The sequence below is a fragment of the Danio rerio genome, chromosome 8 (assembly GCF_052040795.2).
Source record: "Danio rerio strain M-AB ecotype USA chromosome 8, GRCz13ab, whole genome shotgun sequence".
In the NCBI taxonomy this organism is placed as follows: Eukaryota; Metazoa; Chordata; class Actinopteri; order Cypriniformes; family Danionidae; genus Danio; species Danio rerio.
Window position 1 is genome coordinate 36669099 of NC_141028.1, and position 15400 is coordinate 36684498.

Consider the following 15400-nt stretch of genomic DNA (forward strand, 5'->3'; position numbering starts at 1 on the left):
GAAACACAGATTGAAGGAAGTGAAGGATGAGCAAATGATGACAAAATTGTCATTTTTGGGTGAACTATCCTTTTAAGGAGTGTCAAAATAGCATTACAAAAGAATTAACAAACCTCTGTAGAAGACAGCTCTGTTTGTGTTTGTCAAAGTGACTGACTTATAGAGGTGCTGAAAGAGAGAAGTAAAGAAAGATGAAGAAAACATGAAATTCACTTACTGAAAGCTTTAAGTCTTGCAAAACCAATCATGTCCTCATAAACCATGAAGAAACACACACGTTATAAAATAACAGTCTACTGGTAACATTGTAAGCCTACACATACTGTGTCCTCATGAACCATGAAGAAACACACAGATTTAATAAAACAATAGTCTACTGCTAAGTCACATCCAATAGACATACTTGGTCCTCATAAACCATGAATAAACACACAGGACTGCTAACCTGCATTTAGCAGAAATAGGAAACTGTTACTTTAGCACTTAAAAGGATGGTTCATCCAAAAATGAAAATGTACTTGCTATTAATATACCCCAAAGCATTCGAACCCTTTAAGGGTTTATTTCTTCTGATAAACAACAAAAACAAGATATTTTGATGGAAGAAGAAAACCTGCAATCATTGACTTTCATAATAGAAAACACAAAAAATATGAAAGTCAATGGTTACAGGTTTCCATCTTCTTTTGTGTTTAACAGAAAAATAAACCCATAAAGATTTAAAACAAGTAAAGGGTGAGCAAATGATGACACAATTGTCGTTTTTGGGTGTACTCCTTTACTCTGCCCTCATAAACCATGAAGAAACATGTTATAATAGTCTACTGCTAGCACTATGTAAACCATTGTAAACCTACACATACTGTGTCCTCATATACCATGAAGAAACACACAGATTTAATAAAACAACAACCTACTGCTAAGTCACATCCAATAGACATACTTAGTTCTCATAAACCATGACTAAACATACAGGACTGCTAACCTGCATTTAGTAAAAATAGGAAACTGTCAATTTTGCACTTAAAGTGATGGTTCACCCAAAAATTAACATTTACTTACTATTAATTTACCCTCAAGTGTTCCAAACTTTTATGGGTTTATTTCTTCTGTTAAACACAAAAGATACTTTGAAAACTGATGAAAACCTGTAACCATTGACTTTCATATTATTGGTATTTTCTATTATGGAAATCTATGGTTACAGGTTTCCATCTTTTTTTTTAAAAGTATTTTCTTTTGTCTTTAACAGAAGAATTAAACCCATAAGGTTTAGAACAAGTAAAGGATGAGCAAATGATGAAACAATTGTCATTTTTGGGTAAACTATCCCTTTAACGACTGTCAAAATAGCTTGACAAAAAATTAACAAACCTCTGTAGAAGTGTTGTGATGAGTCAGAAGGCATTGAATCCATTTGCAAGCTTTATTAAGAGCACACATACAAACAAACACAAAGGGGCAATCCAGGAGACAGAACGTGGGACAGGCAAAAGTTCAAAGGCAGGCAGATATCTTACTGGTCAGAATAACAGGCTGGAGATCAGGGGCAGGCAGATGTCTTTCGTAATCGTAGAACAAGCACAGGGTCAGAAACACAGATCAGTCCGAAGCAGGGAGTATGGAACGCTCAGAAATGACAGCCAGGCAAATCAAGACTTCACAACGAACCGGAGCGTGAGTGTGGTATATATACACGAGAGCTGATGAGTTGCACCTGGACCGTAATCAGTGCCAGGTAGCAGGGCTATGGGATTTTGAGTCCGTGAGTCGAATCAGAATTCTGGCGATGGTTCCCTCTGGTGGTGCACAAGAGGGTTGGCATCGCCCTCATTTACAACAGAACCCCCCTCCTGCGAGCGGCTCCTGAAGCGAGAAGGCACCTGACGCCGGGGTCTACCGCGCTGTCGGGGGGCTGGTTTCTCTGGGAACCTTTGATGAAACTCTTCCGTGAGAGTTGGGTCTAGAATATCTCTAGCATTCACCTAGGACCGTTCCTCTGGACCGTACCCTTCCCAGTCCACCAGATATTGGAGGGCGCCACCCCGACGTCGAGAGTCCAGCACTTCTCGAACGAGGTAAACTTCCTCGCCCTCGATCATGACAGGTGGAGGGGTCCTGGTTTCCGATTCCTCCTCAACCGCCTCCTCTCGTGGACCACCAGCGGGTTTGAGTAATGACATGTGGAAAGTAGGAGAAATACGATAATGATTAGGCAAGGCTAAGCGAAAAGACACTGGAGTAATCTGGCGTACAATTTTGAATGGCCCTACATACCTGGGACTGAGTTTGCGGCAGGGCAATCTCAGACGAAGGTCTCGTGTCGACAACCACACCCACTGCCCCGGTTGATACGTGGGTCCCTGGCGTCGGTGACGGTTCGCCTGAATCTCTCTCCTCCTGACTGCCCTCATGAGATGTCTGTGAGCCTGGTTCCAGACATCCTCACTCCGCTGCAGCCAATCCGTGACAGCAGGTAACTCAGTGGGTTCTCCGGACCATGGAAACAGGGGTGGTTGGTAGCCAAGAATACATTTGAATGGCGTAATACCCGTGGCTGGCTTTATTAATGAATTTTGTGCATATTCTGCCCACATCAGATAGCGACTCCAGTCGTGCTGTTGCTGATGACAGTAGGAACGTAGAAATCGAATGACTTCTTGATTCATACGTTCAGTTTGGCCGTTGGATTGAGGATGGTACCCTGAGGTGAGACTAACATTAATATTTAGATTTTTACAGAGAGCGGACCATACCCGGGAAGTGAATTGGGATCCCCTGTCTGAGACGATATCGTCAGGTAAGCCAAACATTCGAAATACATGATTGCACAGGGCTTCTGCGGTTTCAAAGGCAGAGGGCAATTTGGGCAACGGTATTAGGCGACAAGCCTTGGAGAAACGATCAACCACCGTGAGAATGACTGTGTTGTTCTGGGAAACAGGGAGATCCGTAATGAAGTCCACCGCTATATGGGACCAGGGCCGTTGCGGAACCGGTAGCGGTTGTAACAGGCCAGCAGGGGTTTGGTGAGATGCCTTCGTGCTTTGGCAAATTTTACATTTCTGAACATAATTAATTACATCCTTCGTGAGGGACGGCCACCAGAAACGGGCTTTGACTAACTCCAAAGTTGCAGTGATGCCTGGATGCCCCGAACTGGGAGTGTCATGAATATGGGTCAGTAATCTGGTACGTATGTTATTGGGTACAAAAATCAGGTGATTCGGACAGTCTACTGGAGGGTTGTTTTCTCGGTTGGCCTCTTGGATCTCGGTAAGTATGTCCCACTGTACTGGAGCCACTAGTAAGTTCGTAGGAATAATGGTTTCATCACTAATTGGGGTTTTATCCTCTGATAGCCTGGATAGTGCATCTGCCTTACTGTTTTTACTCCCTGGTCTATAGGTGACAATGAAGTCGAATCTGGTGAAGAACAAAGCCCAACGAGCTTGTCTGGGATTTAGACGTTTGGCTGAGCGAAGATATTCCAGATTCTTGTGGTCAGTTAATATGGTGAATTGCTGACTAGCCCCCTCCAGCCAGTGTCTCCATTCTTCCAGGGCTAATTTCATTGCCAGTAATTCGCGATTTCCCACATCATAGTTTCGTTCTGCGCTGGTCAATTTACGGGAGAAGAAGGCACATGGATACATTTTGGATGGTTGACCCTGACGTTGAGATAACACAGCACCGACTCCTGTGTTGGATGCATCCACTTCCACAATGAAAGGTAGGTCTGGGTTGGGATGACGGAGAATAGGAGCTGTGGTGAATTGAGTCTTCAGATCGCTAAATGCTTGGCGTGCTTCAGAGGACCAGGATAGTTTGTGGGAATTTCGTTTGGTCATGGCTGTTAATGGTGCGGCTATTGAACTAAAGCCTCTGATAAACCGTCTATAGAAGTTGGCAAAACCTAGAAATCGCTGCAACTCCTTGAGATTCTGGGGTAACGGCCATCGTTGAACTGCCTGTACCTTCGTATCATCCATGGTAATCCCTTCTGCACTGATGACGTATCCCAAAAAGGCGATCTGTGTCTGGTGAAATTCACACTTCTCTAATTTGGCGTACAGACGATGTTGAATCATGCGTTGCAACACCATACGTACATGTTCAACATGTTCCTTCATCGTGTTTGAATATATGAGGATGTCGTCGATGTAAATGATGACCCAGCGATCCAGCATATCCCGAAAGACATCGTTCATAAAAGATTGGAACACGGATGGACAGTTTGACAGGCCGAAGGGCATTACCGTGTACTCATAGTGCCCCCTAGTGGTGGAAAACGCGGTCTTCCACTCGTCACCAGCACGGATTCTGACAAGGTTATATGCACTGCGAAGATCAAGCTTGGTATAATATCTAGCCTTTCTTAATTGTTCCAGGGCAGGAGGTACGAGGGGTAATGGATAGCGGAATTTTACGGTGATTTCATTGAGCCCTCGGTAATCAATACAGGGACGTAAACTGCCATCTTTCTTCTTTACAAAGAAGAACCCAGCTGAAGCAGGAGATGTAGAAGGTCGGATGAAACCCTTGGCCAATTCCTCGTCGATATATTCAGACATTGCCTTGTGCTCAGGTTGTGACAGAGGGAATATTCGACCCGTTGGAGGACTTGAACCTGGAATTAACTCAATAGCACAATCACTTGGTCGATGTGGGGGAAGTTGAGTAGCTTTTTGTTTGCTAAAAGCTTCATGTAAGTCATGGTACTCAATGGGGATTAGTTCATCAACGAGTTCAGGTAACACATTGGTGGTTCGTAATGGAATTTTGTGAATGGGCTGGATGCACTGTTTCATGCATGACTCACTCCACTGCAATATCTGTCCGTCCCTCCAGGAGATATGAGGATCATGTCGCCTTAACCAGGGCAGTCCCAACACCAGTGGATGATTAACTGAATCAATAATGTAGAATTGCATTTCTTCAATGTGTAGAACACCAACTTGTAACTGTAGTTTATTCGTAATCATACGGATGCGTCCTTCACCCACAGGACGACCGTCTAGTGCTTCCACTGCAAGACAGGAATCATATGAGCTGAGAGATAGTTCGTGACATAAAGCAAATTTCTTAGATATAAAGTTTCCGGCAGATCCAGAGTCGACAAGAGCCGTAGTATTAATCATTCTTTTATCCAATTTAATAATCACAGGAATCAGTACACTGAAAAGTGCAGGAACATGGGAAGGACTCACCGATTGAACTGGTGTCTGAGGTCGTACGCTGCAGGTGGATTTCCTGTGCCCTGATTGACCGCAGTACAGGCATAGATGATTATGCAATCGATGCATTCTTTCTTCATGGGTGAGACGGGTGAAACCCAGTTGCATGGGTTCATCAGGGGGCGTGTCATTTGAAACATGGAGCTGTGTGCGAGGATTTCTACGGCTGCGAATCAGATGATCAAGACGGATGGTAAGTTCAATGAGTTCATTCAATTTCTTTCCTTCGTCACGGCAAGCCAATTCAGATTGTAGATTGGTATTCAGACCCCGTCTGAATAGTGTCTTCAGTGTATCCTCAACCCAGTTAGTTTGAGCGGCGAGAGTGCGAAATGACAGGGCGTATTCTGCAGCTGTGTTACGCCCCTGTGTAAGAGAAAGTAACTGCTCACCGGGGCTTCTCCCATCTGCTGGGTGCTCGAACACTTCCCGAAATTGCTTGAGAAAAGTTTCAAATGTGGGATAGTTACATTCCTCCTCCTTCCATATCGCTGTAGCCCATTCCAGCGCTTTCCCCGTTAACAGGTTGCATACAAAAGCCACCCGACTAGAATCAGTGGGATATAATGCAGGTTGTTGGTTAACAAATAGTTTGCATTGCAATAAGAAGCCTTTGCAGCGAGAAGGTGACCCATCAAACTTTTCAGGAAAAGCTAATCGGGGACTTACGGTAGCCGGAGCATTGGAGACATGCGTTGGTTGAGAAGCTGTCATGGTAGCAGGCGGGGTAACTGCAGGATTCGGATGACGGAGTTGCTGCATAGCTCTCACCAGTTCCTCCGTGAGAGAAGTTAGATGGGTGAGTTGTTGATGATGGGTGGCTAACTGAGTGGCTTGAGCGGAAAGTTCAGTCGAGACTTGTGCTAAAGCTGCTGGATTCTGTAGTGGCGAAGTCTTCTGTTGTGATGAGTCAGAAGGCATTGAATCCATTTGCAAGCTTTATTAAGAGCACACATACAAACAAACACAAAGGGGCAATCCAGGAGACAGAACGTGGGACAGGCAAAAGTTCAAAGGCAGGCAGATATCTTACTGGTCAGAATAACAGGCTGGAGATCAGGGGCAGGCAGATGTCTTTCGTAATCGTAGAACAAGCACAGGGTCAGAAACACAGATCAGTCCGAAGCAGGGAGTATGGAACGCTCAGAAATGACAGCCAGGCAAATCAAGACTTTGCAACGAACCGGAGCGTGAGTGTGGTATATATACACGAGAGCTGATGAGTTGCACCTGGACCGTAATCAGTGCCAGGTAGCAGGGCTATGGGATTTTGAGTCCGTGAGTCGAATCAGAATTCTGGCGATGGTTCCCTCTGGTGGTGCACAAGAGGGTTGGCATCGCCCTCATTTACAACAAGAAGACAGCTCTGTTTGTGTTTGTCAAAGTGACGAGCTCATTGAGATACTGAAAGAAAGAAGCACAGAAAGATTAAGAAGCAGGGCTCGAAATTGCGACCATTTTGGTCGCATATGCGCCCGAAAATTAATCTATGCGACCTCATAATATATTTGGGCGCATTAGTGCGACTGCAGATAATGGTTGTAGTGCGACCTGTTTTGGTTTTTTCTAAAAACATGCTGAATCGCTCTTCCCTGCCTCTATATTGGTTCATATTAGCTGTCATTCACTCAAGGTATTGCGCTGTCAGATGACAGGGAAGGAGCTTTTATGACCACAGGAAATGCAAACGGCTGAAGAGTAAAAACTTAAAGCTCACAAGTTTGAAAACCCCACCTAAGTTGAGGCGCAGATGAAAGCGATCATGACACGTCACGTGGTGAATAATGATCCGCCAGCTGTGATCAATCGAGTACGCGCTTCTTGGAGAAGGTGCCCGAATCTCCATGCGTCGCTTTCACTGCGTGTTCAGCGCAAATGTCCGCTGAAAGTCAAATCTAATACTGTACATATCATCGCCAAAGAAGCTCGCCTTTACTAAGTTTACACTGAAACTGCGGCTCATAACAAAGACCGGATTTGCGCCGATGGTTAGCGCAAGAATCTTGCTCTGCCTACTTATTAATTGGGTCGGCTGACTCGCCTGCTTTTCCACAAACACAGAAAAATGAAGATCATCTCAGACTGAACCTTTAAATTGACACAAACTGAAACCAAAACTTTAAAAAAGTGATAGAAGCGAGACTTTACTTTCTTTCTTTTGTCTATTCTTTTTTAAGGTATATATTATTTTTTTATTTATTTACTGATGACTGCTTTGCAGCTTTCATCATTGAATTGAATGATTTATTATAATCTTTTGTTTGTTTTGTAGCAGAAATATTATTTATTAAATTGACATGCATATAAAAACAGCAGTACAAAATTAATATTTCTTACTGCAATGCTTCATTTTTGTTTGATGCAAACTATACAATTATTTTTCATAAAGTAACAGACTTTTAATAGCAGATAACCTACATTCATGCACATTCAAGGCAGTATCATAATGAGAAATGGAATTCATTGTTACTATTATTGTCATTTTCATCATCATTAATATTCTATGGCCTAATTATTAGACATTCATTTTGGAATTATTGCACACAAATATCAATGTCTTCGCAGCATTAGTTAGATAGTTGTTTCTGGTTTTTGTTAGTCCTATTAATGTTGTTTTAAAATACAATAAATCCCTTAAAAAACAATTTGCAGCGGTGCTCATTCATTTTTGGTGGGTGCTCCTAAATTTTTTCTGGTGCTCCTAAAAATTTTTTGGTGCTCCTAAATATTTGAAGTTGGGAGCACCGGTGCTACCAAGTAAAAAAGTTAATTTCGAGCCCTGAGAAGACATGTCATTGGCTTAATGAAAGCTTTATGTCTCGCAAACCAATCATGTCCTTATAAACCATGAAGAAACACACAGATTTAATAAAACAATAGCCTGCTGGTAAGTCACATCCAATAGACATACTTGGTCCTCATAAACCATGACTAAACTCAAAGGACTGCTAACCTGCATTTAGTAAAAATAGGAAACTGTCATTTTAGCACTTAAAGTGATGGTTCACCCAAAAATGAACATTTCCTTACTATGAATTTACCCTCAAGTGTTCCAAACCTTTAAGGGTTTATTTCTTCTGATAAAAAACAAAACAAGATATTTTGATTGAAGAAGAAAACCTGCAATCATTGACTTCCACAATAGAAAACACAAAAAATATGGAAGTCAATGGTTACAGGTTTCCACCTTATTTCAAAGTATCTTCTTTTGTGTTTAACAGAAAAAATAAACCCATAAAAATTTAAAACAAGCAAATGGTGAGCAAATGATGACACAATTGTACTTTTGGGTGAACTAGCCCTTTAAGGAGCGTCAAAATAGCTTGACAAAATAATTAACAAACCTCTGTAGAAGACAACTCTGTTTGTGTTTGACAAAGCGACTGGCTTATGGAGGTGCTGAAGGAGAGAAGTAAAGAAAGATGAAGAAAACATGACATTCGCTTACTGAAAGCTTTAAGTCTCACAAAACCAATCATGTCCTCATAAACCATGAAGAAACAAACGTTATGAAATAAGTCTACTGGTAACATTGTAAACCTACACATACTGTGTCCTCATGAACCATGAAGAAACACACAGATTTAATAAAACAATAGTCTACTGCTAAGTCACATTCAATAGACATACTTGGTCCTCGTAAACCATGACTAAACACACAGGACTGCTACACTGCATTTAGCAGAAATAGGAAACTGTAATTTTAGCACTTGAAGGGACTTTTTAAGTCACGCATAACAAACCATGCCCTTATAAACCATGAAGAAACAAGTTATAAGTCAACTGCTAGCACTATGTAAACTTACACATACTGTGTCCTCATAAACCATGAGTAAACACACAGATTTAATAAAACAATAGCCTGTTGCTAACTCACATCCAATAGACATACTTGGTCCTCATAAACCCTGACTAAACACACAGGACTGCTAAATTGCATTTAGTAAAAATAGGAAACTGTCATTTTAACACTCAGAGAGATTGATCACCCAAAAATGAACATTTACTCACTATTAATTTACCCTCAAGTGTTCCAAACCTACAAACAAACTAGATATTTTGACAGAAGAAGAAAACCTGCAATCAATGACTTCCATAATAGAAATCAAAAATAATATGAAAGTCAATGGTTAGAGGTATCCATCTTTTTTCAAAGTATCTTATTTGTTTTGTCAAACAGAAAAAAAGAAACCCATAAAGGTTTGGAACACTTGAGGGTAAATTAATGGTGAGTAAATGTTAATTTTTGGGTGAATCATCCCTTTAAGTGCTAAAATTACAGTTTCCTATTTCTGCTAAATGCAGTGTAGCAGTCCTGTGTGTTTAGTCATGGTTTATGAGGACCAAGTATGACTATTGGATGTGACTTAGCAGTACAATGTTTTTTTTATTAAATCTGTGTTTCTTCATGGTTTATGAGGACACAGTATGTGTAGTTTTACAATGTTAACAGAAGACTGTTGTTTTATAATGTGTGCTTCTTCATGGTTTATGAGGACATGATTGGTTTAAAGTACCAAAATAGCTTGACAAAACAATTACAAAAACCTCTGTAGAAGACAAGTCTTTGTGTTTGTCAAAGTGACAGGCTCATATAGGTACTAAAAGCGAGAAGCAAAGAAAGATGAAGAAAACTACTGAAAGCTTTAAGGCTCGCATAACCAATCATGTCCTCATGAACCCTGAAGAAATACACAGATTTAATAAAACAATAGTCTACTGCTAAGTCACATCTAATAGACATACTTGGTCCTTATAAACCATGACTAAACACGCAGGACTGCTACACTGCATTTAGCAGTGATAGGAAACTGTTATTTTAGCACTTAAAGGGGTAGTTCATCCAAAAATTAACATTTACTCTATTAATTTACCCTCACGTGTTCCAAACCTTTATGGGTTTATTTCTTCTATTAAACACAAAAGATACTTTGAAAACCAATGAATATTGACTTTCATATTATTTGTGTTTTCTACTATGGAAGTCTATGGTTACAGGTTTACATCTTTTTTTAAAGTACTTTCTTTTGTCTTTAACAGAAGAAATAACCCAAAATGGTTTGAAACAAGTAAAATGTAAGCAAATAATGACACATTTGTACCGTTTGGGTGAACTATCCATTTAGGGAGTGTCAAAATAGCATTACAAAAGAATTAACAAACCTCTGTAGAAGACAACTCTGTTTGTGTTTGTCAAAGTGACGGACTCATGAAGGTACTGAAAGAGAGAAGCAAAGATAAAGAAAATTTACCATTCGTTTACTTACTGTTTTAAGTTTTGCACAACAAACCATGCCCTCATAAACCATGAAGAAACACACGTTATAATAGTCTACTGCTAGCACCATGTAAAACTACACATACTGTGTCCTCATAAACCATGAAGAAACACGCAGTTTCCATAAAACAACATCCTACTGCTAAGTCACATTAAATAGACATACTGTGTCTTCATAAACCATGACTAAACACACAGGACCGCTACATTGCATTTAGCTGAAAAAGGAAACTGTAATTTTAGCATTTAAAGGGATGGTTCACTCAAAAATGAACATTTACTCACTATGAATTTACCCTCAAGTGTTCCAAACTTTTATGTGCTTATTTCTTCTGATAAACAACAAAAACAAGATATTATGATGGAAGAAGAAAACCTGCAATCAATAGCCCCTTTCACACATACAGACCTTTCCGGAAAATTGCCGGCAATTTTCCGGAAAGGTTGTATGTGTGAACAGGTCCTTTTTGAAAATACCGGTAAATTCGTTCTGGCTATTTTCCGGAAAGAGAAGTTGTAACATTACCGGCAATGTGCCGGAATGCTGCGCTGTGTGAATGCAAAAGGAAGATTCCCGTAATAAGCGCGTGCACGTCTAGAACGTGCTGACGTGAGACGTCTGCTTTAGCCAATCACAACAGTCAGACGCATTTACGTCCGCGCGGTTTGTGAGGATAAAAGCCTTTGAATATTTTTCCAGACACATTTAGCTGCTAGAAGTTAGTCAGATCACGTTTATATGTTCTTCTTAATGATAACTGTGTAAATAATCATCGATGAGATGCTTATGATAAGCCGTTGTTTGTTTACCTTCAAGCTTTGCACATGCACATATCATGAACATCTCGACATGCGAAAGTGATCCTGCGAAAGTTGTTCACAATATTGATCATCCACAGAGTTTGTAATTTAGTCAAATGTTTACAAATACAAGCGCAGCCGTTTAAAGCTCATTTGTGGTGAATGTTGTCAGAATTTACCGGTATTTTGGAATGGATGTGTGAATGCTCTTTTCCGGAAAATTTCCGTAACGTCCTCGCCTGTGTGAACAGCGCTTTTTTGAATATACCGGTAAAGTCTTTCCGGAAATTTTCCAGATATTTACCGGTATCACTGTGTGAAAGGGGCTAATGACTTCCATAATAGAAAACACAAATAATATGGAAGTCAATGGTTACAAGTTTCCATCTTTTTTCAAAGTATCTTCTTTTGTGTTCAACAGAAAAAATAAACCCATAAAGATTTAAAACAAGTAAAGGGTGAGCAAATGATGACACAATTGTACTGTTTGGGTGAACTATCCCTTTAAGGAGTGTCAAAATAGCATTACAAAAGAATTAACTAACCTCTGTAGAAGACAGCTTTGTTTGTGTTTGACAAAGTGACTGGGTCATGGAGGTACTGAAAGAGAGAAGCAAAGAAAGATGAAGGAAACATGACATTCGCTTACTGAAAGCTTTAAGTCTCACAAAACCAATAGTGTCCTCATAAACCATGACTAAACACACAGGATTGCTACACTGCATTTAGTCTAATTAAGAAACTGTCATTTTAGCACTTAAAGGGATGGTTCACCCAAAAATGAACATTTACTTACTATGAATTACAGGTTTACATCTTTTTAAAAGTATTTTGTTTTGTCTTTAACAGAACAAATAAAGAAACAAGTAAAGGGTAGGCAAATGAGGACACAATTGTACTGTTGGGTGAACTATCCCTTTAAGGAGTGTCAAAATAACATGACAAAAGAATAAACAAACCTCTGTAGAAAACAACTCTGTGTTGGTCAAAGTGACGGGCTCAGGGAGGTACTGAAAAAGAGAAGCAAAGATAAGATTTTTTTAACATTGTTAAATTACTTTAAGTCACGCATAACAAATCATGCCCTTACAAATTACGAAGAAACACACGTTATAATTGTCTACTGCTAGCACTATGTCAACCTACACATACTGTGTCCTTATGAACCATGAAGAAACACACAGATTTAATAAAACAATAGTCTACTGCTAAGTCACATCTAATAGACATACTTGGTCCTCATAAACCATGACTAAACACACAGGACTGCTAACCTGCATTTAGCAGAAATAGGAAACTGTCATTTTAGCACTTAAAGGGATGGTTCACCTAAAAATTAACATTTACTCACTATTAATTTACCCTCGAGTGTTCCAAACCTTTAAGGGTTTATTTCTTTTGTTAAAAACAAAACATACTTTGAAAAACGATGGAAACCTGTAACCATTGACTTTTATATTACTTGTTTTTTACTACTATGGAAGTCAATGGTTACAGGTTTCTATCTTATTTCAAAGTATCTTATTTGTTTTGTTAAACAGAAAAAAGAAACCCATAAAGGTTTGGAACACTTGAGGGTAAACTAATAGTGAGTAAATGTTCATTTTTGGGTAAAACTATCCTTTCAAGAAGTATCAAAATAGCTTGACAAAAGAATTAACAAACCTCTGTAGAAGACAACTCTGTGTTTGTCAAAGCGACTGGCTTATGGAGGTGCTGAAAAAGAAAAGTAAAGAAAGATGAAGAAAACATGAGATTCGCTTACTGAAAGCTTTAAGTCTTGTTTAACCAATCATGTCCTCATAAACCATGAAGAAACACACACGTTATAAAACAATAGTCTACTGCTAACATTGCATTCTACATACAGTGTCCTCATAAACCATGAGTAAACACACAGATTTATTAAAACAATATCCTACTGCTAAGTCACATCCAATAGACATACTTGGTCCTCATAAACCATGACAAAACACACAGGACTGCTACACTGCATTTAGCAGAAATATGAAACTGTTATTTTAGCACTTAAAGGGATGATTCACCCAAAAACGAACATTTACTCACTAACAATTTACCCTCAAGGGTTCCAAACCTTTACGTGTTTATTTCTTCTGATAAAAAACAAAAACAAGACATTTGGTGGAAGAAAATCTGCAATCATTGACTTTCATGGTAGAAAACAAGAAAAGATGGAAACCTGTAATCATTCACTCCCATATTATTTGTAAGTATTTTCTTTTGTCTTTAACAGAATAAATAACCCCAAAAAGGTTTGAGACAATTAAAGGGTGAGCAAATGATGACACAATTGTACTTTTTGGGAGAACTATCCTTTTAAAAAGTGTCAAAATAGTTTGACAAAATAATTAACAAACCTCTCAAAGTGACGAGCTCATAGAGGTACTGAAAGAGAGAAACAAAGATAAAGAAAATGTAACATTTGTTTACTAACTGTTTGAAGTCTCGCATAACAAAAAATGCCCTCATAAACCATGAAGAAACACATGTTATAATAGTCTACTGCTAGCACCATGTAAACCTACACATACTGTGTCCTCATAAACCATGAGTAAACACACAGATTTATTAAAACAATATCCTACTGCTAAGTCACATCTAATAGACATACTTGGTCCTCATAAACCATGACTAATCACACAGGACTGCTACACTGCATTTAGCAGAAATATGTAACTGTCATTTTAGCACTTAAAGGGATGATTCACACAAAAATTAACATTTACTCACTATTAATTTACCCTCAAGTGTTCCAAACCTTTAAGGGTTTCTTTTTTCTGTTAAACACAAAAGAAGATACTTTGAAAAACGATGGAAACCTGTAACCATTGACTTTCATATTATTTGTGTTTTCTATTATGTAAGTCAATGGATACATGTTTCCATCTTTTTTCAAAGTATCTCATTTGTTTTATTAAACAGAAAAAAAGAAACCCATAAAGGTTTGAAACACTTGAGGGTAAATTAATAGTGAGTAAATGTTCATTTTTGGGTGAACTATGCCTTTAAGGAGTGTCAAAATAGCTTGACAAAAGAATTAACAAACCTCTGTAGAAAACAACTCTGTTTGTGTTTGTCCAAGCGACGGGCTCATGGAGGTACCGAAAGAGAGAAGCAAAGAAAGATGAAGAAAACATGACATTCACTTACTGAAAGCTTCAAGTCTTCCATAACCAATCATGTCCTCATAAACTATGAGTAAACACACATATTTGATATAACAATAGCTTGCTGCTAACTCACATAAAATAGACATACTTGGTCCTCATAAACCATGACTAAACACACAGGACTGCTACGTTGAATGTAGTAGAAATATGAAACTGTCATTTTAGCACTTAAAGGGATGATTCACACAAAAATTTATATTTACTCACTATTAATTTACCCTCAAGTGTTCCAAACCTTTAAGGGTTTATTACTTCTGTTAAACAACAAAAACAAGATATTTTGATGGAAGAAGAAAACCTGCAATCATTGACTTCCACAACAGAAAACACAAATAATATGGAAGTCTATGGTTACAGGTTTCCATATTTTTTCTAAGTATCTTCTTTTGTCTTTAACAGAAGAAATATCCCAATAATGGTTTGAGACAAGTAAAGGGGGATCAAATAATGAGACAATTGCACTTTTTGGATGAACTATCCCTTTAAGGAGTGTCAAATTAGCATGACAAAATAATTAACAAACCTCTGTAGAAGACAGCTCTGTTTGTGTTGGTTAAAGCCACAGGCTCATGGAGGCGCTGAAAGAGAGAAGCAAAGAAAGATGAAGAAAACATTAAAAGCTTTAAGTCTCGCATAACAAACCATGTCCTCATAAACCATGAATAAACAGATTTAACAAAACAATAGCCTACTGCTAAGTCACATTCAGTAGACATACTTGGTCCTCATAAACCATGAGCAAACACACAGATATTAAAACAATAGCCTATTGATAGGTCAGCAAACTTGACATTGTTTCTCTTGATATCTCAATATTGTAAGCTATAAAAAAAAAGCTTTAAATATTAGTAATATTTGTTATTTCTCAAATGTGGTAAAAAACAATATTATTA

The 15400-nt window shown here is 38.9% G+C and overlaps 1 protein-coding gene and 1 long non-coding RNA gene across 29 annotated transcripts in view; one reads left to right on the plus strand and one right to left on the minus strand.

The window, feature by feature from the left end:
- The window catches only part of LOC141375838 (uncharacterized), a 488480-nt gene that overhangs the window by 85924 nt on the left and 387156 nt on the right, over window positions 1-15400 (minus strand). For 16 of the 28 annotated variants that reach the window (XR_015944745.1, XR_015944744.1, XR_015944742.1 and 13 more), the window contains one exon: window positions 12276-12326. Coding sequence is in view for 4 of the 28 variants with exons in the window: in XM_087265054.1 (XP_087121180.1) it covers window positions 12276-12326 (51 nt within the window). In the remaining 24 variants the exon portion in view is untranslated. Of the gene's footprint in view, window positions 1-6519; window positions 6642-8581; window positions 8637-10400; window positions 10456-11861; window positions 11917-12275; window positions 12327-12981; window positions 13033-14383; window positions 15086-15400 lie in introns of those variants that run through there. The other 12 variants (XR_015498127.1, XR_015498128.1, XR_015498126.1 and 9 more) reach the window with 7 other exon arrangements.
- LOC147842735 (uncharacterized) lies at window positions 737-10384 on the plus strand. Its single transcript, XR_015498233.1, has 3 exons — window positions 737-1384; window positions 6595-6672; window positions 8022-10384. It is a non-coding gene; the product is annotated as an uncharacterized LOC147842735 (long non-coding RNA).